General features: G+C 50.2%; 1 protein-coding gene across 1 annotated transcript in view; it reads left to right on the forward strand.

Moving 5' to 3' along the window:
* Positions 1–25,068, forward strand: part of LOC147085197 (uncharacterized) — a 54,098-nt gene that overhangs the window by 9,598 nt on the left and 19,432 nt on the right. The window contains exon 2 of the mRNA XM_085979130.1: positions 23,482–23,624. Coding sequence (XP_085835256.1) covers positions 23,482–23,624 — 143 coding nt within the window. The remainder of the gene's footprint in view (positions 1–23,481; positions 23,625–25,068) is intronic.

Below are 25,068 nucleotides of genomic sequence, written 5' to 3' on the forward strand. Positions count from 1 at the left end.
CACTTAGAGCACAGTGCACAGTTCCGGTCTCCGTATACCTTGGTTAGACCACACTTGGAGCACTGTGCACATTTCTGGTCTCCATATACCTTGGTTAGACCACACTTGGAGCACCGTGCACAGTTCTGGTCTCGTATACCTTGGGTAGACCACACTTGGAGCACTGTGAACAGTTCTGGTCTCCATATACCTTGGTTAGACTGCACTTGGAGCACGGTGCACAGTTCTAGTCTCCATATACCTTGGTTAGACCACACTTGGAGCACTGTTTACAGTTCTGGGCTCCATATACTTTGGTTAGACCACACTTGGAGCACCGTGCACAGTTCTGGTCCCCATATACCTTGGTTAGACCACACTTGGAGCACTGTGTACTGTTCTGGTCTCTATATACCTTGGTTAGACCACACTTGGAGCACCGTGCGCGGTTCTGGTCGCCCTGTACCTTGGTTATATCTCACTTGGAGCACTGTGCACAGTTCTGGCCTCCATATACCTTGGTTAGACCACACTTGGAGCACTGTGCACAGTTCTGGTCTCCCTATACCTTGGTTATACCTCACTTGGAGCACTGTGCACAGTTCTGGTCTCCATATACCTTGGTTAGACCACACTTGGAGCACAGTGCACAGTTCTGGTCTCCATATACCTTGGTTAGACCACACTTGGCGCACTGTGCACAGTTCTGGTCTCCATATACCTTGGTTAGACCACACTTGCAGCACCGTGCACAGTTCTGGTCTCCATATACCTTGGTTAAACCACACTTGGAGCACAATTCTGGTCTCCCTACACCTTGGTTAGACCACACTTGGAGCACTGTGCACAGTTCTGGTCTCCCTACACCTTGGTTAGACCACACTTGGAGCACTGTGCACAGTTCTGGTCTCCGTATACCTTGGTTAGACCACAGTTGGAGCACTGTGCACAGTTCTGGTCTCCATATACCTTGGTTAGACCACACTTGGAGCACTGTGCACAGTTCTGGTCTCCATATACCTTGGTTAGACCACACTTGGAGCACCGTGTACAGTTCTGGTCTCCGTATACCTTGGTTAGACCACACTTGGAGCACCGTGTACAGTTCTGGTCTCCATATACCTTGGTTAGACCACACTTGGAGCACCGTGCACAGTTCTGGTCTCCATATACCTTGGTTAGACCACACTTGGAGCAGTGTGTACAGTTCTGGTCTCCATATACCTTGGTTAGACCACACTTGGAGCACTGTGCACAGTTCTGGTCTCCATATACCTTGGTTAGACCACACTTGGAGCACTGTGTACAGTTCTGGTTTCCATATACTTTGGTTAGACCACACTTGGAGCACCGTGCACAGTTATGGTCCCCATATACCTTGGACGGACCACACTTGGAGCACTGTGCACAGTTCTGGTCTCCATATACCTTGGTTAGACCGCACTTGGAGCACTGTGCACAGTTCTGCTCTTCGTATGCTTTGGTTAGACCACACTTGGAGCACCTTGCACAATTCTGGTCTCCCTATACCTTGGTTGTACCTCACTTGGAGCACTGTGCACAGTTCTGGTCTCCATATACCTTGGTTAGACCGCACTTGGAGCATTGTGCACAGTTCTGGTCTCGGTATACCTTGGTTAGACCGCACTTGGAGCACTGTGCACAGTTCTGCTCTCCATATACCTTGGTTAGACCACAATTGGAGCACCGTGCACAGTTCTGGTCTCCGTATACCTTGGTTAGACCACACTTGGAGCACTGTGCACAGTTGTGGTCTCCGTATACCTTGGTTAGACCACACGTGGAGCACCGTGCACAGTTCTGGTTTCCATATACCTTGGTTAGACCACACTTGGAGCACCGTGCACAATTCTGGTCTCCATATACCTTGGTGAGACCACACTTGGAGCACTGTGTACAGTTCTGGTCCCCATATACCTTGGTTAGACCACACTTGGAGCACTGTGCACAATTCTGGTCTCTATATACCTTGGTTAGACCACACTTGGAGCACCGTGCACAGTTCTGGTCTCCATATACCTTGGTTAGACCACACTTGCAGCACCGTGCACAGTTCTGGTCTCTATATACCTTGGTTAGACCACACTTGGAGCACTGTGCACAGTTCTGGTCTCCATATACCTTGGTTAGACCACACTTGGAGCACTGTGCACAGTTCGGGTCACCATATACCTTGGTTAGACCACACGTGGGGCACAGTGTACAGTTCTGGTCTCCGTATACCTTGGTTAGACCACACTTGGAGCATTGTGCACAGTTCTGGTCTCCATATACCTTGGTTAGACCACACTTGGAGCACCGTGCACAGTTCTGGTCTCCGTATACCTTGGTTAGACCACACTTGGAGCACTGTGCACAGTTGTGGTCTCCGTATACCTTGATTAGACCACACGTGGAGCACCGTGCACAGTTCTGGTTTCCATATACCTTGGTTAGACCACTCTTGGAGCACTGTGTACAGTTCTGGTCTCCATATACCTTGGTTAGACCACACTTGGAGCACTGCGCACAGTTCTGGTCTCCATATACCTTGGTTAGACCACACTTGGAGCACTGTGCACAGTTCTGGTTTCCATATACCTTGGTTAGACCTCACTTGGAGCACTGTGCACAGTTCTGGTCTCCCTATACCTTGGTTATACCTCACTTGGACCACTGTGCACATTTCTGGTCTCCATATACCTTGGTTAGACCACACTTGGAGCACTGTGCACAGTTCTGGACTCCCTATACCTTGGTTAGACCACACTTGGAGCACTGTGCACAGTTCGGGTCACCATATACCTTGGTTAGACCACACTTGGAGCACCGTGCACAGTTCTGGTCTCTGTATACCTTGGTTAGACCACACCTGGAGCACTGTGCACAGTTCTGGTCTCTATATACCTTGGTTAGACCACACTTGGAGCACTGTGCACCGTTCTGGTCTCTATATACCTTGGTTAGACCACACAAGGAGCACCGTGCACAGTTCAGGTCTCCGTATACCTTGGTTAGACCTCACTTGGAGCACTGTGCACAGTTCTGGTCTCCATATACCTTGGTTAGACCACCCTTGGAGCACTGTGCACAGTTCTGGTCTCCATATACCTTGGATGGACCACACTTGGAGCACTGTGCACCGTTCTGGTCTCCATATACCTTGGTTAGACCGCACTTGGAGCACTGTGCACAGTTCTGGTCTTCGTATGTCTTGGTTAGACCACACTTGGAGCACTGTGCACGGTTCTGGTCCCCCTGTACCTTGGTTATATCTCACTTGGAGCACTGTGTACAGTTCTGGTCTCCATATACCTTGGTTAGACCACACTTGGAGCACTGTGCATAGTTCTGGTCTCCCTATACCTTGGTTATACCTCACTTGGAGCACTGTGCACAGTTCTGGTCTCCATATACCTTGGCTAGACCACACTTGGAGCACAGTGCACAGTTCTGGTCTCCATATACCTTGGTTAGACCACACTTGGAGCACTGTGCACAGTTCTGGTCTCCATATACCTTGGTTAGACCACAGTTGCAGCACCGTGCACAGTTCTGTTCTCCATATACCTTGGTTAAACCACACTTGGAGCACAATTCTGGTCTCCCTACACCTTGGTTAGACCACACTTGGAGCACTGTGCACAGTTCTGGTCTCCGTATTTCTTGGTTAGACCACACTTGGAGCACTGTGCACAGTTCTGGTCTCTATATACCTTGGTTAGACCACACTTGGAGCACTGTGCACAGTTCTGGTCTCCATATACGTTGGTTAGACCACACTTGGAGCACCGTGTACAGTTCTGGTCTCCATATACCTTGGTTAGACCACACTTAGAGCACCGTGCACAGTTCTGGTCTCCATATACCTTGGTTAGAGCAGACTTGGAGCACTGTGTACAGTTCTGGTCTACATATACCTTGGTTAGACCACACTTGGAGCACTGTGCACGGTTCTGGTCTCTATATACCTTGGTTAGACCACACTTGGAGCACTGTGTACAGTTCTGGTCTCTATATACCTTGGATAGACCACACTTGGAGCACGGTGCACAGTTCTGGTCTCCATACCTTGGTTAGACCACACTTGGAGCACTGTGCACAGTTCTGGTCTCCGTATACGTTGGTTAGACCACACTTGGAGCACCGTGTACAGTTCTGATCTCCATATACCTTGGTTAGACCCCACTTGGAGCACTGTGCACAGTTCTGGTCTCCATATACCTTGGTTAGACCACACTTGGAGCACTGTGCACAGTTCTGGTCTCCATATACCTTGGTTAGACCACACTTGGAGCACTGTGCACAGTTCTGGTCTCCATATACCTTGGTTAGACCACACTTGGAGCGCTGTGCACAGTTCTGGTCTCCCTATACCTTGATTAGACCACACTTGGAGCACGGTGCACAGTTCTGGTCTCCATATACCGTGGTTAGACCACACTTGGAGCACTGTGCACAGTTCTGGTCTCCCTATACCTTGGTTATACCACACTTGGAGCACTGTGCACAGTTCTGGTCTCCATACACCTTGGTTAGACCACACTTGGAGCACTGTGTACAGTTCTGGTCTCCATATACCTTGGTTAGACCACACTTGGAGCACTGTGTACAGTTCTGGTCTCCATATACCTTGGTTACACCACACTTGGAGCACTGTGCACAGTTCTGGTCTCCATATAACTTGCTTAGACCACACTTGGAGCACTGTGCACAGTTCTGGTCTCCATATACCGTGGTTAGACCATACTTGGAGCACTGTGCACAGTTCTGGTCTCCCTATACCTTGGTTATACCACACTTGGAGCACTGCACAGTTCTGGTCTCCATATACCTTGATTAGACCACACTTGGAGCACTGTGTACAGTTCTGGTCTCCATATACCTTGGTTACACCACACTTGGAGCACTGTGCACAGTTCTGGTCTCCATATAACTTGCTTAGACCACACTTGCAGCACCGTGCACAGTTCTGGTCTCCATATACCTTGGTTAGACCACACTTGGAGCACTGTGCACAGTTCTGGTCTCCATATACCTTGGTTTGACCACACTTGGAGCACTGTGCACAGTTCGTGTCACCATATACCTTGGTTAGAGCACACGTGGGGCACAGTGTACAGTTCTGGTCTCCGTATACCTTGGTTAGACCACACTTGGAGCATTGTGCACAGTTCTGGTCTCCATATACCTTGGTTAGACCACACTTGGAGCACCGTGCACAGTTCTGGTCTCCGTATACCTTGGTTAGACCACACTTGGAGCACTGTGCACAGTTGTGGTCTCCGTATACCTTGATTAGACCACACGTGGAGCACCGTGCACAGTTCTGGTTTCCATATACCTTGGTTAGACCACTCTTGGAGCACTGTGTACAGTTCTGGTCTCCATATACCTTGGTTAGACCACACTTGGAGCACTGCGCACAGTTCTGGTCTCCATATACCTTGGTTAGACCACACTTGGAGCACTGTGCACAGTTCTGGTTTCCATATACCTTGGTTAGACCTCACTTGGAGCACTGTGCACAGTTCTGGTCTCCCTATACCTTGGTTATACCTCACTTGGACCACTGTGCACATTTCTGGTCTCCATATACCTTGGTTAGACCACACTTGGAGCACTGTGCACAGTTCTGGACTCCCTATACCTTGGTTAGACCACACTTGGAGCACTGTGCACAGTTCGGGTCACCATATACCTTGGTTAGACCACACTTGGAGCACCGTGCACAGTTCTGGTCTCTGTATACCTTGGTTAGACCACACTTGGAGCACTGTGCACAGTTCTGGTCTCTATATACCTTGGTTAGACCACACTTGGAGCACTGTGCACAGTTCTGGTCTCTATATACCTTGGTTAGACCACACAAGGAGCACCGTGCACAGTTCAGGTCTCCGTATACCTTGGTTAGACCTCACTTGGAGCACTGTGCACAGTTCTGGTCTCCATATACCTTGGTTAGACCACACTTGCAGCACCGTGCACAGTTCTGGTCTCCATATACCTTGGTTAAACCACACTTGGAGCACAATTCTGGTCTCCCTACACCTTGGTTAGACCACACTTGGAGCACTGTGCACAGTTCTGGTCTCCCTACACCTTGGTTAGACCACACTTGGAGCACTGTGCACAGTTCTGGTCTCCGTATACCTTGGTTAGACCACAGTTGGAGCACTGTGCACAGTTCTGGTCTCCATATACCTTGGTTAGACCACACTTGGAGCACTGTGCACAGTTCTGGTCTCCATATACCTTGGTTAGACCACACTTGGAGCACCGTGTACAGTTCTGGTCTCCGTATACCTTGGTTAGACCACACTTGGAGCACCGTGTACAGTTCTGGTCTCCATATACCTTGGTTAGACCACACTTGGAGCACCGTGCACAGTTCTGGTCTCCATATACCTTGGTTAGACCACACTTGGAGCAGTGTGTACAGTTCTGGTCTCCATATACCTTGGTTAGACCACACTTGGAGCACTGTGCACAGTTCTGGTCTCCATATACCTTGGTTAGACCACACTTGGAGCACTGTGTACAGTTCTGGTTTCCATATACTTTGGTTAGACCACACTTGGAGCACCGTGCACAGTTATGGTCCCCATATACCTTGGACGGACCACACTTGGAGCACTGTGCACAGTTCTGGTCTCCATATACCTTGGTTAGACCGCACTTGGAGCACTGTGCACAGTTCTGCTCTTCGTATGCTTTGGTTAGACCACACTTGGAGCACCTTGCACAATTCTGGTCTCCCTATACCTTGGTTGTACCTCACTTGGAGCACTGTGCACAGTTCTGGTCTCCATATACCTTGGTTAGACCGCACTTGGAGCATTGTGCACAGTTCTGGTCTCGGTATACCTTGGTTAGACCGCACTTGGAGCACTGTGCACAGTTCTGCTCTCCATATACCTTGGTTAGACCACAATTGGAGCACCGTGCACAGTTCTGGTCTCCGTATACCTTGGTTAGACCACACTTGGAGCACTGTGCACAGTTGTGGTCTCCGTATACCTTGGTTAGACCACACGTGGAGCACCGTGCACAGTTCTGGTTTCCATATACCTTGGTTAGACCACACTTGGAGCACCGTGCACAATTCTGGTCTCCATATACCTTGGTGAGACCACACTTGGAGCACTGTGTACAGTTCTGGTCCCCATATACCTTGGTTAGACCACACTTGGAGCACTGTGCACAATTCTGGTCTCTATATACCTTGGTTAGACCACACTTGGAGCACCGTGCACAGTTCTGGTCTCCATATACCTTGGTTAGACCACACTTGCAGCACCGTGCACAGTTCTGGTCTCTATATACCTTGGTTAGACCACACTTGGAGCACTGTGCACAGTTCTGGTCTCCATATACCTTGGTTAGACCACACTTGGAGCACTGTGCACAGTTCGGGTCACCATATACCTTGGTTAGACCACACGTGGGGCACAGTGTACAGTTCTGGTCTCCGTATACCTTGGTTAGACCACACTTGGAGCATTGTGCACAGTTCTGGTCTCCATATACCTTGGTTAGACCACACTTGGAGCACCGTGCACAGTTCTGGTCTCCGTATACCTTGGTTAGACCACACTTGGAGCACTGTGCACAGTTGTGGTCTCCGTATACCTTGATTAGACCACACGTGGAGCACCGTGCACAGTTCTGGTTTCCATATACCTTGGTTAGACCACTCTTGGAGCACTGTGTACAGTTCTGGTCTCCATATACCTTGGTTAGACCACACTTGGAGCACTGCGCACAGTTCTGGTCTCCATATACCTTGGTTAGACCACACTTGGAGCACTGTGCACAGTTCTGGTTTCCATATACCTTGGTTAGACCTCACTTGGAGCACTGTGCACAGTTCTGGTCTCCCTATACCTTGGTTATACCTCACTTGGACCACTGTGCACATTTCTGGTCTCCATATACCTTGGTTAGACCACACTTGGAGCACTGTGCACAGTTCTGGACTCCCTATACCTTGGTTAGACCACACTTGGAGCACTGTGCACAGTTCGGGTCACCATATACCTTGGTTAGACCACACTTGGAGCACCGTGCACAGTTCTGGTCTCTGTATACCTTGGTTAGACCACACCTGGAGCACTGTGCACAGTTCTGGTCTCTATATACCTTGGTTAGACCACACTTGGAGCACTGTGCACCGTTCTGGTCTCTATATACCTTGGTTAGACCACACAAGGAGCACCGTGCACAGTTCAGGTCTCCGTATACCTTGGTTAGACCTCACTTGGAGCACTGTGCACAGTTCTGGTCTCCATATACCTTGGTTAGACCACCCTTGGAGCACTGTGCACAGTTCTGGTCTCCATATACCTTGGATGGACCACACTTGGAGCACTGTGCACCGTTCTGGTCTCCATATACCTTGGTTAGACCGCACTTGGAGCACTGTGCACAGTTCTGGTCTTCGTATGTCTTGGTTAGACCACACTTGGAGCACTGTGCACGGTTCTGGTCCCCCTGTACCTTGGTTATATCTCACTTGGAGCACTGTGTACAGTTCTGGTCTCCATATACCTTGGTTAGACCACACTTGGAGCACTGTGCATAGTTCTGGTCTCCCTATACCTTGGTTATACCTCACTTGGAGCACTGTGCACAGTTCTGGTCTCCATATACCTTGGCTAGACCACACTTGGAGCACAGTGCACAGTTCTGGTCTCCATATACCTTGGTTAGACCACACTTGGAGCACTGTGCACAGTTCTGGTCTCCATATACCTTGGTTAGACCACAGTTGCAGCACCGTGCACAGTTCTGTTCTCCATATACCTTGGTTAAACCACACTTGGAGCACAATTCTGGTCTCCCTACACCTTGGTTAGACCACACTTGGAGCACTGTGCACAGTTCTGGTCTCCGTATTTCTTGGTTAGACCACACTTGGAGCACTGTGCACAGTTCTGGTCTCTATATACCTTGGTTAGACCACACTTGGAGCACTGTGCACAGTTCTGGTCTCCATATACGTTGGTTAGACCACACTTGGAGCACCGTGTACAGTTCTGGTCTCCATATACCTTGGTTAGACCACACTTAGAGCACCGTGCACAGTTCTGGTCTCCATATACCTTGGTTAGAGCAGACTTGGAGCACTGTGTACAGTTCTGGTCTACATATACCTTGGTTAGACCACACTTGGAGCACTGTGCACGGTTCTGGTCTCTATATACCTTGGTTAGACCACACTTGGAGCACTGTGTACAGTTCTGGTCTCTATATACCTTGGATAGACCACACTTGGAGCACGGTGCACAGTTCTGGTCTCCATACCTTGGTTAGACCACACTTGGAGCACTGTGCACAGTTCTGGTCTCCGTATACGTTGGTTAGACCACACTTGGAGCACCGTGTACAGTTCTGATCTCCATATACCTTGGTTAGACCCCACTTGGAGCACTGTGCACAGTTCTGGTCTCCATATACCTTGGTTAGACCACACTTGGAGCACTGTGCACAGTTCTGGTCTCCATATACCTTGGTTAGACCACACTTGGAGCACTGTGCACAGTTCTGGTCTCCATATACCTTGGTTAGACCACACTTGGAGCGCTGTGCACAGTTCTGGTCTCCCTATACCTTGATTAGACCACACTTGGAGCACGGTGCACAGTTCTGGTCTCCATATACCGTGGTTAGACCACACTTGGAGCACTGTGCACAGTTCTGGTCTCCCTATACCTTGGTTATACCACACTTGGAGCACTGTGCACAGTTCTGGTCTCCATACACCTTGGTTAGACCACACTTGGAGCACTGTGTACAGTTCTGGTCTCCATATACCTTGGTTAGACCACACTTGGAGCACTGTGTACAGTTCTGGTCTCCATATACCTTGGTTACACCACACTTGGAGCACTGTGCACAGTTCTGGTCTCCATATAACTTGCTTAGACCACACTTGGAGCACTGTGCACAGTTCTGGTCTCCATATACCGTGGTTAGACCATACTTGGAGCACTGTGCACAGTTCTGGTCTCCCTATACCTTGGTTATACCACACTTGGAGCACTGCACAGTTCTGGTCTCCATATACCTTGATTAGACCACACTTGGAGCACTGTGTACAGTTCTGGTCTCCATATACCTTGGTTACACCACACTTGGAGCACTGTGCACAGTTCTGGTCTCCATATAACTTGCTTAGACCACACTTGCAGCACCGTGCACAGTTCTGGTCTCCATATACCTTGGTTAGACCACACTTGGAGCACTGTGCACAGTTCTGGTCTCCATATACCTTGGTTTGACCACACTTGGAGCACTGTGCACAGTTCGTGTCACCATATACCTTGGTTAGAGCACACGTGGGGCACAGTGTACAGTTCTGGTCTCCGTATACCTTGGTTAGACCACACTTGGAGCATTGTGCACAGTTCTGGTCTCCATATACCTTGGTTAGACCACACTTGGAGCACCGTGCACAGTTCTGGTCTCCGTATACCTTGGTTAGACCACACTTGGAGCACTGTGCACAGTTGTGGTCTCCGTATACCTTGATTAGACCACACGTGGAGCACCGTGCACAGTTCTGGTTTCCATATACCTTGGTTAGACCACTCTTGGAGCACTGTGTACAGTTCTGGTCTCCATATACCTTGGTTAGACCACACTTGGAGCACTGCGCACAGTTCTGGTCTCCATATACCTTGGTTAGACCACACTTGGAGCACTGTGCACAGTTCTGGTTTCCATATACCTTGGTTAGACCTCACTTGGAGCACTGTGCACAGTTCTGGTCTCCCTATACCTTGGTTATACCTCACTTGGACCACTGTGCACATTTCTGGTCTCCATATACCTTGGTTAGACCACACTTGGAGCACTGTGCACAGTTCTGGACTCCCTATACCTTGGTTAGACCACACTTGGAGCACTGTGCACAGTTCGGGTCACCATATACCTTGGTTAGACCACACTTGGAGCACCGTGCACAGTTCTGGTCTCTGTATACCTTGGTTAGACCACACTTGGAGCACTGTGCACAGTTCTGGTCTCTATATACCTTGGTTAGACCACACTTGGAGCACTGTGCACAGTTCTGGTCTCTATATACCTTGGTTAGACCACACAAGGAGCACCGTGCACAGTTCAGGTCTCCGTATACCTTGGTTAGACCTCACTTGGAGCACTGTGCACAGTTCTGGTCTCCATATACCTTGGTTAGACCACCCTTGGAGCACTGTGCACAGTTCTGGTCTCCATATACCTTGGATGGACCACACTTGGAGCACTGTGCACAGTTCTGGTCTCCATATACCTTGGTTAGACCGCACTTGGAGCACTGTGCACAGTTCTGGTCTTCGTATGTCTTGGTTAGACCACACTTGGAGCACTGTGCACGGTTCTGGTCCCCCTGTACCTTGGTTATATCTCACTTGGAGCACTGTGTACAGTTCTGGTCTCCATATACCTTGGTTAGACCACACTTGGAGCACTGTGCACAGTTCTGGTCTCCCTATACCTTGGTTATACCTCACTTGGAGCACTGTGCACAGTTCTGGTCTCCATATACCTTGGCTAGACCACACTTGGAGCACAGTGCACAGTTCTGGTCTCCATATACCTTGGTTAGACCACACTTGGAGCACTGTGCACAGTTCTGGTCTCCATATACCTTGGTTAGACCACAGTTGCAGCACCGTGCACAGTTCTGTTCTCCATATACCTTGGTTAAACCACACTTGGAGCACAATTCTGGTCTCCCTACACCTTGGTTAGACCACACTTGGAGCACTGTGCACAGTTCTGGTCTCCGTATTTCTTGGTTAGACCACACTTGGAGCACTGTGCACAGTTCTGGTCTCTATATACCTTGGTTAGACCACACTTGGAGCACTGTGCACAGTTCTGGTCTCCATATACGTTGGTTAGACCACACTTGGAGCACCGTGTACAGTTCTGGTCTCCGTATACCGTGGTTAGACCACACTTGGAGCACCGTGTACAGTTCTGGTCTCCATATACCTTGGTTAGACCACACTTAGAGCACCGTGCACAGTTCTGGTCTCCATATACCTTGGTTAGAGCACACTTGGAGCACTGTGTACAGTTCTGGTCTCCATATACCTTGGTTAGACCACACTTGGAGCACTGTGCACGGTTCTGGTCTCTATATACCTTGGTTAGACCACACTTGGAGCACTGTGTACAGTTCTGGTCTCTATATACCTTGGATAGACCACACTTGGAGCACGGTGCACAGTTCTGGTCTCCATACCTTGGTTAGACCACACTTGGAGCACTGTGCACAGTTCTGGTCTTCGTATGTCTTGGTTAGACCACACTTGGAGCACTGTGCACGGTTCTGGTCCCCCTGTACCTTGGTTATATCTCACTTGGAGCACTGTGTACAGTTCTGGTCTCCATATACCTTGGTTAGACCACACTTGGAGCACTGTGCACAGTTCTGGTCTCCCTATACCTTGGTTATACCTCACTTGGAGCACTGTGCACAGTTCTGGTCTCCATATACCTTGGCTAGACCACACTTGGAGCACAGTGCACAGTTCTGGTCTCCATATACCTTGGTTAGACCACACTTGGAGCACTGTGCACAGTTCTGGTCTCCATATACCTTGGTTAGGCCACAGTTGCAGCACCGTGCACAGTTCTGTTCTCCATATACCTTGGTTAAACCACACTTGGAGCACAATTCTGGTCTCCCTACACCTTGGTTAGACCACACTTGGAGCACTGTGCACAGTTCTGGTCTCCGTATTTCTTGGTTAGACCACACTTGGAGCACTGTGCACAGTTCTGGTCTCTATATACCTTGGTTAGACCACACTTGGAGCACTGTGCACAGTTCTGGTCTCCATATACGTTGGTTAGACCACACTTGGAGCACCGTGTACAGTTCTGGTCTCCGTATACCGTGGCTAGACCACACTTGGAGCACCGTGTACAGTTCTGGTCTCCATATACCTTGGTTAGACCACACTTAGAGCACCGTGCACAGTTCTGGTCTCCATATACCTTGGTTAGAGCACACTTGGAGCACTGTGTACAGTTCTGGTCTACATATACCTTGGTTAGACCACACTTGGAGCACTGTGCACGGTTCTGGTCTCTATATACCTTGGTTAGACCACACTTGGAGCACTGTGTACAGTTCTGGTCTCTATATACCTTGGATAGACCACACTTGGAGCACGGTGCACAGTTCTGGTCTCCATACCTTGGTTAGACCACACTTGGAGCACTGTGCACAGTTCTGGTCTCCGTATACGTTGGTTAGACCACACTTGGAGCACCGTGTACAGTTCTGATCTCCATATACCTTGGTTAGACCCCACTTGGAGCACTGTGCACAGTTCTGGTCTCCATATACCTTGGTTAGACCACACTTGGAGCACTGTGCACAGTTCTGGTCTCCATATACCTTGGTTAGACCACACTTGGAGCACTGTGCACAGTTCTGGTCTCCATATACCTTGGTTAGACCACACTTGGAGCGCTGTGCACAGTTCTGGTCTCCCTATACCTTGATTAGACCACACTTGGAGCACGGTGCACAGTTCTGGTCTCCATATACCGTGGTTAGACCACACTTGGAGCACTGTGCACAGTTCTGGTCTCCCTATACCTTGGTTATACCACACTTGGAGCACTGTGCACAGTTCTGGTCTCCATACACCTTGGTTAGACCACACTTGGAGCACTGTGTACAGTTCTGGTCTCCATATACCTTGGTTAGACCACACTTGGAGCACTGTGTACAGTTCTGGTCTCCATATACCTTGGTTACACCACACTTGAAGCACTGTGCACAGTTCTGGTCTCCATATAACTTGCTTAGACCACACTTGGAGCACTGTGCACAGTTCTGGTCTCCATATACCGTGGTTAGACCATACTTGGAGCACTGTGCACAGTTCTGGTCTCCCTATACCTTGGTTATACCACACTTGGAGCACTGCACAGTTCTGGTCTCCATATACCTTGATTAGACCACACTTGGAGCACTGTGTACAGTTCTGGTCTCCATATACCTTGGTTACACCACACTTGGAGCACTGTGCACAGTTCTGGTCTCCATATACCGTGGTTAGACCATACTTGGAGCACTGTGCACAGTTCTGGTCTCCCTATACCTTGGTTATACCACACTTGGAGCACTGCACAGTTCTGGTCTCCATATACCTTGATTAGACCACACTTGGAGCACTGTGTACAGTTCTGGTCTCCATATACCTTGGTTAGACCACACTTGGAGCACTGTGTACAGTTCTGGTCTCCATATACCTTGGTTAGACCGCACTTGGAGCACTGTGCACAGTTCTTGTCTCCATATACCTTGGTTAGACCACACTTGGAGCACTGTGTACAGTTCTGGTCTCCGTATACATAAGGAACATAAGGACATAAGGAATAGGAGCAGGAGTAGGCCAATCGGCCCCTCGAGCCTGCTCCACCATTCAATAAGATCATGGCTGATCTGATCCGAACCTCAAATCTTCTATTAGTCTCCATCCACCCGAACCCATGTGATCTCCCGGGAGAGGCGAAAAACCAGATAAACATGGAAACATAGAAGATAGGAGCAGTAGTAGGCCATTCGGCCCTTCGAGCCTGCTCCTCCATTCAACGAGGTCATGGCTGATCATCCAAACCCTTGCATCCGGTCCCTACACCGACAACCATCCTACCCAAGCCCTATCCCCGTAACCCCACGTATTTAAGACCCCCTAACACTAAGGGTCAATTTTTATCATGGCCAATCGACCTAACCCGCTCATCTTTGGACTGTAGGAGGAAACCGGAGCACCCGGAGGAAACCCACGCAAACACGGGGAGAATGTGCAAACTCCACACAGACAGTCACCTGAGGCCGGATTTGAACCTGGGTCCCTGGCACTGTTGAGGCAACAGTGCTAACCACTATGCCACCGTGCTGCCCAATGGCCAATTTGGGAGAAAAAAAATCTGGGAAATTCCTCTCTGACTCATCTAGGCGATCGAAATTCTTCCAGGAGATCACTCTGTCCCTATATTTTCTACAGTACTTACCTTCTGTAAAGGCGATCTCCACCCCAGCCAGGAACAGGAATAAAACTATCTCCTGAAATCGAACACAGAATTAGAACACAGTAGGAGCAGAACCAGGCTACACGGCCCCTGGGCCCACTCCACTACCCACAGGGCCATGACCATTCCGAACCTAGACTCATGTCCAGTTTCCTGCCCGCTCCCCGTAACCCTTAATTCCCTTTACTTCTAGGAAACTATCTATTTCTGTTTTAAATTTATTTAATGATGTAGCTTCCACAGCTTTCTGGGGCAGCAAATTCCACAAACCTACCACCCTCTGAGTGAAGAAGTTTCTCCTCATCTCAGTTTTGAAAGAGCAGCCCCTTATTCTAAGATTATGCCCCCTAGTTCTAGTTTCACCCATCATTGGGAACATCCTCACCGCATCCACCCGATCAAGCCCCTTCACAATCTTATATGTTTCAATAAGATCGCCTCTCATTCTTCTGAACTCCAATGAGTAGAGTCCCAATCTACTCAACCTCTCCTCATATGACCACCCCCTCATCCCCAGGATTAACCGAGTGAACCTTCTTTGTACTGACTCGAGATCAAGTATGTCTTTTCTTAAGTATGGACACCAAAACTGTATGCAGTATTCCAGGTGCGGTCTCACCAATACCTTGTACAACTGCAGCAATACCTTCCTGTTTTTATATTCCATCCCCCTAGCAATAAAAGCCAACATTCCATTGGCCTTCTTGATCACTTGCTGCACCTGCATACTAACTTTTTGAGTTTCGTGTACCAGGACCCCCAGATCCCTTTGTGCTACAGTACTTTCCAGTTTCTTGCCATTAAGATAATAACTTGCTCTATGACTTTTCCTGCCAAAGTGCATAACCTCACACTTTCCAGTATTGTATTCCATCTGCCAAATCTCTGCCCACTTACTTAGCCTGTCTATGTCCCTTTGCAGGTTTTTTATGTCCTCCTCACTCACTACTTTCCCTCCCATCTTTGTATCATCTGCAAACTTTGATATGTTACACTCTGTCCCCTCCTCCAAATCGTTAATATAGATTGTAAAGAGTTGGGGACCCAGCACTGACCCCTGCGGAACACCACTAGTTACTGGTTGCCAATCTGAGAACGAACCATTTATCCCAACTCTGCTTTCTGTTAGAGAGCCAATCCTCCACCCACGCCAGAATACTACCCCCAATCCCGTGATTTTTTATCTTGAGCAATAATCTTTTGTGTGGCACCTTGTCAAATGCCTTTTGGAAGTCTAAATACACTACGTCCACTGGTTCCCCTTTATCCACCCTGTATGTTACTTCCTCAAAAAACCCAAGCAAATTTGTCAAACATGACTTCCCCTTCATGAAACCATGCTGAGTTTGTCCTATTAAATTATGTTTATCCAAATGTCCCGTTACTGTCTCCTTAATAATGGACTCTAACATTTTACCAACCACAGATGTTAGGCTAACAGGTCTATAGTTTCCAGCCTTCTGCCTACCACCTTTTTTAAGTAAGGGTGTTACATTAGCAGTTTTCCAATCTGCCGGGACCTTTGCTGAGTCCAGGGAGTTTTGGAAAATTATTACCAATGCATCCACAATCCCTACCACCACTTCCCTCAAGACCCTAGGATGCAAGCCATCAGGTCCAGGGGATTTATCCGCCTTGAGTCCCATTATTTTACCAAGTACCACTTCCTTAGTGATTTTAATCGTATTTAGTTCCTCCCCCCCTAGAGCCCCCTGTTTGTCCAGTGTTGGGATATTCTTAGTGTCCTCTACTGCAAAGACTGATACAAAATAATTGTTCAGCGTTTTTGCCATCTCCATGTTCCGCACCATTAATTTCCCGGTCTCATCCTCTAAGGGACCAACATTTACTTTAGCCACCCTTTTTCTTTTTATATAACTATAGAAACTTTTACTGTCTGTTTTTATAATTTTTGCTAATTTACTTTCATAATCTATCTTCCCTTTTTTAATCAATCTTTTAGTTATTTTTTGCTGTCTTTTAAAGACTTCCCAATCTTCCATCCTCCCACTAGATTTGGCTACCTTATAAGCCCTTGTTTTTAGTCGGATACTATCCTTAATTACTTTACTTAGCCACGGATGGCTATCTTTTCTTTTACACCCTTTTTTCCTCAGTGGAATATATATTTTTTGGAAGTTGTAAAATAACTCCTTAAATGTACACCACTGATCATGTACCGTCTTACCCTTTAATCTATTTTCCCAGTCCACTCTAATCAATTCCGCTCTCATACCTTCATAGTCTCCTTTATTCAAGCTCAGCATGCTTGTTTGAGATCCAACCTTCTCACCCTCTAATTGAATATGGAATTCAACCATGTTATGGTCACTCATTCCAAGGGGATCCTTTACTAGGACATTTTTAATTAATCCTGTCTCATTACACAGGACCAAATCTAAGGTTGCTTGCCCCCTGGTCGGTTCAGTTACATTATGCTCAAGAAATCCATCCCTAATACACTCAATGAACTCATCCTCAAGGCTGCTCTGCCCCATTTGATTTGTCCAGTTAATATGATAATTAAAATCCCCCATAATTATAGCTGTTCCCTTATTACAAGCCTCAACTATTTCCTGATTAATACTCCGTCCAACAGAGTTGCAACTGCTCGGAGGCCTATAGACTACACCCACTAGTGTTTTTTTCCCCTTATTATTCCTTATCTCCACCCAAACTGTTTCACTATCCTGCTCCTTTGACCCAATATCATTTCTCTATTATAGTGATTCCTTCCTTTATTAACATAGCCACCCCACCTCCTCTCCCTTCCTGCCTGTCCTTCCTGATTGTTAAATAACCTGGTATGTTTAATTCCCAGTAATGGTCACCCTGCAGCCATGTTTCTGTAATGGCCACAAGATCATACCCATATGTAGTTATTTGTGCCATTAACTCATTCATTTTGTTACGAATGCTACGTGCATTCAGATAAAGAACTTTCAAATATGTTTTGTAACACTTAGTTCCTGTTTTTTCCCTTTTTAGTACTTTACTTTTTACTCCATACCTTCTGTCCCTTCCTGACACGTTCTGTTTTTTAATTCCCCCACTGCTACCTAAGTCTATGACCTTCTCTGTTGTCATTTCTATTATTTGCTCTCTAGAAACCTCCCCCCCACTAATTAGTTTAAAGCCCTCTCTGCAGCCCTAGTTATATGATTCGCCAGGACTCTAGTCCCAGCACTGGCCAAGTGGAGTCCGTCCCAACGGAACAGCTCCCTCCTGTCCCAGTACTGGTGCCAGTGTCCCAAGAAGCAAAACCCATTTCTCCCACACCAGTCTTTGAGCCACGCATTTAAATCTTTAATTTTATTTATCCTAGCCAAATTCGCTCGTGGCTCAGGGAATAACCCAGAGATTATTACCCTTGAGGTTCTGTTTTTTAATTTGACCCCTAGCTGCTCATACTCCTTTAACAGAACCGTCTTCCTTGTCCTATCTACGTCATTTGTACCAACATGGACCACGACAACTGGATCCTCCCCCTCCCACTCCAAGTTTCTTTCCAGCCCAGAAGAGATGTCCTTAACCCTGGCACCGGGCAGGCAACACAGCCTTCGGGACTCCCGCTCTTGACTGCAGAGAACCCTATCTATCCCCCTAATGATACTATCCCCTACCACTACAACATTTCTTTTTACTCCCTCCACTTGAATGGCCCCCTGTACCACGGTGCTGTGGCCAGGTTGCTCATCCTCCCTGCAGTCCCCGCTCCCGCCCTCACAGGGAGTAAGAACCTCGATCCTGCTGGACAAGAGCAAGGGCTGCGTCTCCTTCAACACTACATCCTGGATCCCTGTACCTTCCTCACTCGTAGTCACACCGTCCTGTCCCTGACCACAGACTACATCTGCAGTAATTAACTTCATAGGTGTGACCATCTCCTGAAACATAGAGTCCAGGAACTTCTCCCCCTCCCTGATGTGTCGCAGTGTCTGAAGCTCCATAACATGGAACTTGAGTTCCTCTAGCAGCAAACACTTGTCGCAGATGTAATCACCGTGAGCCTCAATGGGGTCCACCGGCTCCCACATCTCGCAACAGTAACACATCACCTGCTCCATTCTATAAAATTAATTAAATTTCTTATTATTAGTTATGAAGACCCTGCACGGATATAGATGATAATATCACACCACTATTCAATAGGACTTACCAACTTAAAGGTATAAAAGAGAAGAGAAGGAAGAAAACCAACCAACCAGCTGATCACCAACCTCCTCCTTGAATACTGTCTGTGGGGCATGTTTGGTTGACTCTTCTCGCTGCTCCGCTTCCGTAGTGCTTTCTAAGCCTGGGAGTGGGGGGAAAAACAGAGCAAAAAACACACCCTCACCTCCCACTTGCCCGAACTCTTCCACTTACCAAAACTCCAGCAGCACTCAATGCACAAAGCACTCCCTTGGTTCGACCACACTTGGAGCACTGTGCACAGTTCTGGTCTCCATATACCTTGGTTAGACCACACTTGGATCACTGTGCACAGGTCTGGTCTCCCTATACCTTGGTTAGACCACACTCGGGGCACTGTGCACAGTTCTGGTCTCCATATACCTTGGTTAGACCACACTCGCAGGGCCGATTGGCCTACTCCTGCTCCTATTTCTTATGTTCTTATGATTGTGCGAGGCGCTCTGACCCTGATTGTGCGAGGTGCTCTGACCCTGATTGTGCGAGGTGCTCTGACCCTGATTGTGCGAGGTGCTCTGACCCTGATTGTGCAGGGTGCTCTGACCCTGATTGTGCGAGGTGCTCTGACCCTGATTGTGCGAGGTGCTCTGACCCTGATTGTGCGAGGTGCTCTGACCCTGATTGTGCGAGGTGCTCTGACCCGGATCGTGCGAGCTGCTCTGACCCTGATTGTGCGAGGTGCTCTGACCCTGATTGTGCGGGGTGCTCTGACCCTGATTGTGCGAGGTGCTCTGACCCGGATTGTGCGAGGTGCTCTGACCCTGATTGTGCGAGGTGCTCTGAGCCTGATTGTGCGAGGTGCTCTGACCCCGATTGTGCGAGGTGCTCTGACCCCGATTGTGCGAGGTGCTCTGACCCTGATTGTGCGAGGTGCTCTGACCCGGATTGTGCGAGGTGCTCTGACCCTGATTGTGCGAGGTGCTCTGAGCCTGATTGTGCGAGGTGCTCTGACCCCGATTGTGCGAGGTGCTCTGACCCTGATTGTGCGAGGTGCTCTGACCCTGATTGTGCGAGGTGCCCTGACCCCGATTGCGCGAGGTGCTCTGACCCTGATTGTGCGAGGTGCTCTGACCCTGATTGTGTGAGGTGCTCTGACCCTGATTGTGCGAGGTGCTCTGACCCTGATTGTGCGAGGTGCTCTGACCCTGATTGTGCGAGGTGCTCTGAACCCGATTGCGCGAGGTGCTCTGACCCTGATTGTGCGAGGTGCTCTGAGCCTGATTGTGCGAGGTGCTCTGACCCCGATTGTGCGAGGTGCTCTGACCCCGATTGAGCGAGGTGCTCTGACCCTGATTGCGCGAGGTGCTCTGACCCTGATTGTGCGAGGTGCTCTGACCCGGATTGTGCGAGGTGCTCTGACCCCGATTGTGCGAGGTGCTCTGACCCGGATTGTGCGAGGTGCTCTGACCCTGATTGTGCGAGGTGCTCTGACCCTGATTGTGCGAGGTGCTCTGAGCCTGATTGTGCGAGGTGCTCTGACCCCGATTGTGCGAGGTCCTCTGACCCCGATTGTGCGAGGTGCTCTGACCCTGATTGTGCGAGGTGCTCTGACCCTGATTGTGCGAGGTGCCCTGACCCCGATTGCGCGAGGTGCTCTGACCCTGATTGTGCGAGGTGCTCTGACCCTGATTGTGTGAGGTGCTCTGACCCTGATTGTGCGAGGTGCTCTGACCCTGATTGTGCGAGGTGCTCTGACCCTGATTGTGCGAGGTGCTCTGAACCCGATTGCGCGAGGTGCTCTGACCCTGATTGTGCGAGGTGCTCTGAGCCTGATTGTGCGAGGTGCTCTGACCCCGATTGTGCGAGGTGCTCGGACACGGATTGAGCGAGGTGCTCTGACCCTGATTGCGCGAGGTGCTCTGACCCTGATTGTGCGAGGTGCTCTGACCCTGATTGTGCGAGGTGCTCTGACCCGGATTGTGCGAGGTGCTCTGACCGTGATTGTGCGAGGTGCTCTGACCCTGATTGTGCGAGGTGCTCTGACCCTGATTGTGCGAGGTGCTCTGACCCTGATTGTGCGAGGTGCTCTGACCCCGATTGTGCGAGGTCCTCTGACCCCGATTGTGCGAGGTGCTCTGACCCTGATTGTGCAAGGTGCTCTGACCCTGATTGTGCGAGGTGCCCTGACCCCGATTGCGCGAGGTGCTCTGACCCTGATTGTGCGAGGTGCCCTGACCCCGATTGCGCGAGGTGCTCTGACCCGGATTGTGCGAGGTGCTCTGACCCTGATTGTGCGAGGTGCTCTGACCCTGATTGTGCGAGGTGCTCTGACCCTGATTGTGCGAGGTGCTCTGACCCTGATTGTGCGAGGTGCTCTGACCCGGATTGTGCGAGGTGCTCTGACCCTGATTGTGCGAGTTGCTCTGACCCTGATTGTGCGAGGTGCTCTGACACTGATTGTGCGAGGTGCTCTGACCCTGATTGCGCGAGGTGCTCTGACCCTGATTGTGCGAGGTGCTCTGACACTGATTGTGCGAGGTGCTCTGACCCCGATTGTGCGAGGTGCTCTGACCCTGATTGTGCGAGGCGCTCTGACCCGGATTGTGCGAGGTGCTCTGACCCTGATTGTGCGAGGTGCTCTGACACTGATTGTGCGAGGTGCTCTGACCCTGATTGTGCGAGGTGCTCTGACCCTGATTGCGCGAGGTGCTCTGACCCTGATTGTGCGAGGTGCTCTGACCCCGATTGTGCGAGGTGCTCTGACCCCGATTGTGCGAGGTGCTCTGACCCTGATTGTGCGAGGTGCTCTGACCCCGATTGTGCGAGGTCCTCTGACCCCGATTGTGCGAGGTGCTCTGACTCTGATAGTGCGAGGTGCTCTGACCCTGATTGTGCGAGGTGCTCTGACCCTGATTGTGCGAGGTGCTCTGACCCCGATTGTGCGAGGTGCTCTGACCCTGATTGTGCGAGGTGCTCTGACCCTGATTGCGCGAGGTGCTCTGACCCTGATTGTGCGAGGTGCTCTGACCCTGATTGTGCGAGGTACTCTGACCCGGATTGTGCGAGGTGCTCTGACCCTGATTGTGCGAGGTGCTGTGACCCCGATTGTGCGAGGTGCTCTGACCCTGATTGTGCGAGGTGCTCTGACCCTGATTGTGCGAGGTGCTCTGACCCTGATTGTGCGAGGTGCTCTGACCCGGATTGAGCGAGGTGCTCTGACCCTGATAGTGCGAGGTGCTCGGACCCTGATTGTGCGAGGTGCTCTGACCCCGATTGTGCGAGGTGCTCTGACCCCGATTGTGCGAGGTGCTCTGACCCCGATTGTGCGAGGTGCTCTGACCCCGATTGTGCGAGGTGCTCTGACCCTGATTGTGCGAGATGCTCTGACTCTGATTGTGCGAGGTGCTCTGACCCTGATTGTGCGAGGTGCTCTGACCCCGATTGTGCGAGGTGCTCTGACCCCGATTGCGCGAGGTGCTCTGACCCTGATTGTGCGAGGTGCTCTGACCCCGATTGCGCGAGTTGCTCTGACCCCGATTGCGCGAGGTGCTCTGACCCTGATTGTGTGAGGTGTTCTGACCCTGATTGTGCGAGGTGCTCTGACCCTGATTGTGCGAGGTGCTCTGACCACGATTGTGCGAGGTGCTCTGACCCTGATTGTGCGAGGTGCTCTGACCACGATTGTGCGAGGTGCTCTGACCCGGATTGTGCGAGGTGCTCTGACCCTGATGTGCGAGGTGCTCTGACCCCGATTGTGCGAGGTGCTCTGACCCTGATTGTGCGAGGTGCTCTGACCCCGATTGTGCGAGGTGCTCTGACCCCGATTGTGCGAGGTGCTCTGACCCTGATTGTGCGAGGTGCTCTGACCCTGATTGTGCGAGGTGCTCTGACCCCGACTGTGCGAGGTGCTCTGACCCTGATTGTGCGAGGTGCTCTGACCCCGATTGTGCGAGTTGCTCTGACCCTGACTGTGCGAGGTGCTCTGACCCCGATTGTGCGAGGTGCTCTGACCCCGACTGTGCGAGGTGCTCTGACCCTGATTGTGCGAAGTGTTCTGACCTTGATTGTGCGAGGTGCTCTGACCCCGATTGTGCGAGGTGCTCTGACCCTGACTGTGCGAGGTGCTCTGACCCCGATTGTGCGAGGTGCTCTGACCCCGACTGTGCGAGGTGCTCTGACCCTGATTGTGCGAAGTGTTCTGACCTTGATTGTGCGAGGTGCTCTGGCCCTGACTGTGCGAAGTGTTCTGACCTTGATTGTGCGAGACTCACTACTAACTCTGCTGTTCCTCTGACTGCATCTTAGGGAACGCCGCCGTGTCATGGCAGCTCAAGTGGCTCTCCGGCGGCAGCAAGAGGCCGAGCTGAAGAAAAGGCTGGCGAAGAGCCTGCTGCAGTTCAGCGAGGTGGCGGGGAGGAAGCTGGGCGGGGCCGTACGCCAGCCATTAGGTAAGTTAGTGCCCTTACGTGTGGGTGTTATTATAGCATAACAATGACAACTTGTATTTATATAGCGCCTTTAACGTCGTAAAACATCCCAAGGCGCTTCACAGGAGCATTATAAGACAAAAATTGGCACCGAGTCACATAAGATATTAGGACAGGCGACGAAACGCTGGGTCAAAGAGGTCGGTTTTAAGGAGCGTCTTAAAGCAGGAAAGAGGGCCCAAGAGGTTTAGGGAAGGAATTCCAGAGCTTAGGGCCCAGACAGCTGAAGGCACGGCCGCCAATGGTTGAGCGATTATAATCAGGGATGCTGAAGAAAGCAGAATTAAAGGAGCACAGAGTTCTCAGGGCTTGTGGGGCTGAAGGAGATTTTTGAGATAGGGAGGGTTGTAGGGGCTGGAGGAGGTTACAGAGATAGGGAGGGTTGTGGGGGCTGGAGGAGGTTACAGAGATAGGGAGGGTTGTAGGGGCTGGAGGAGATTACAGAGATAGGGAGGGTTGTAGGGGGCTGGAGGAGGTTACAGAGATAGGGAGGGTTGTAGGGGCTGGAGGAGATTACAGAGATAGGGAGGGTTGTAGGGGGCTGGAGGAGGTTACAGAGATAGGGAGGGTTGTAGGGGCTGGAGGAGGTTACAGAGATAGGGAGTGTTGTAGGGGCTGGGGGAGTTTACAGAGATAGGGAGGATTGTTGGGGCTGGAGGAGGTTACAGAGATAGGGAGGGTTGTAGGGGGCTGGAGGAGGTTACAGAGATAGGGAGGGTTGTAGGGGCTGGAGGAGGTTACAGAGATAGGGAGGGTTGTAGGGGCTGGAGGAGGTTACAGAGATGGGGAGGGTTGTAGGGGGCTAGAGGAGGTTACAGAGTTAGGGAGGGTTGTAGGGGCTGGAGGAGGTTACAGAGATAGGGAGGGTTGTAGGGGCTGGAGGAGGTTACAGAGATAGGGAGGGGGGGAGCGAGGAGGCCATGGAGGGATTTGAAAACAAGGATGAGAATTTTGAAATCGAGGCGTTGCTTAATTGGGAACCAATGTAGGTCAGCGAGCACAGGGGAGATGGTAGAACGGGACTTGGTGCGAGTTAGGACATGGGCAGCCGAGCTTTGGATGACCTTAAGTTTACATAGGGTGGAATGTGGGAGGCCAGCCAGAATCGGAAATTGTCATACATCCTTTCCTTAGGAAACATTGCAACGTCTGGTTAATACTCTTTATATTAAATTATATCAGAGATAATAAAACACAACCCCTTGCACGCAGTGCATATGAGATATTTTACTCACGTACCAAAGACTCCTCAGGAGGCCGCAAGCGTGTCGTCTTGACTGCTTACTTTAGCCTCAGCGAGAGTAGACTGAGGTTTCCCAGGAGCTCCAGTGTCTTGTGTCTTGTTATAGGTTTAATTACTTAAGACAAGTGTGGGCACCGTACGGCATCTCCCTCTGTCTGTATG

The sequence above is a fragment of the Somniosus microcephalus genome, unplaced genomic scaffold (assembly GCF_052327205.1).
Source record: "Somniosus microcephalus isolate GS21.2 unplaced genomic scaffold, FLI_Smic_1.0 unresolved_chr8, whole genome shotgun sequence".
NCBI lineage: Eukaryota > Metazoa > Chordata > Chondrichthyes > Squaliformes > Somniosidae > Somniosus > Somniosus microcephalus.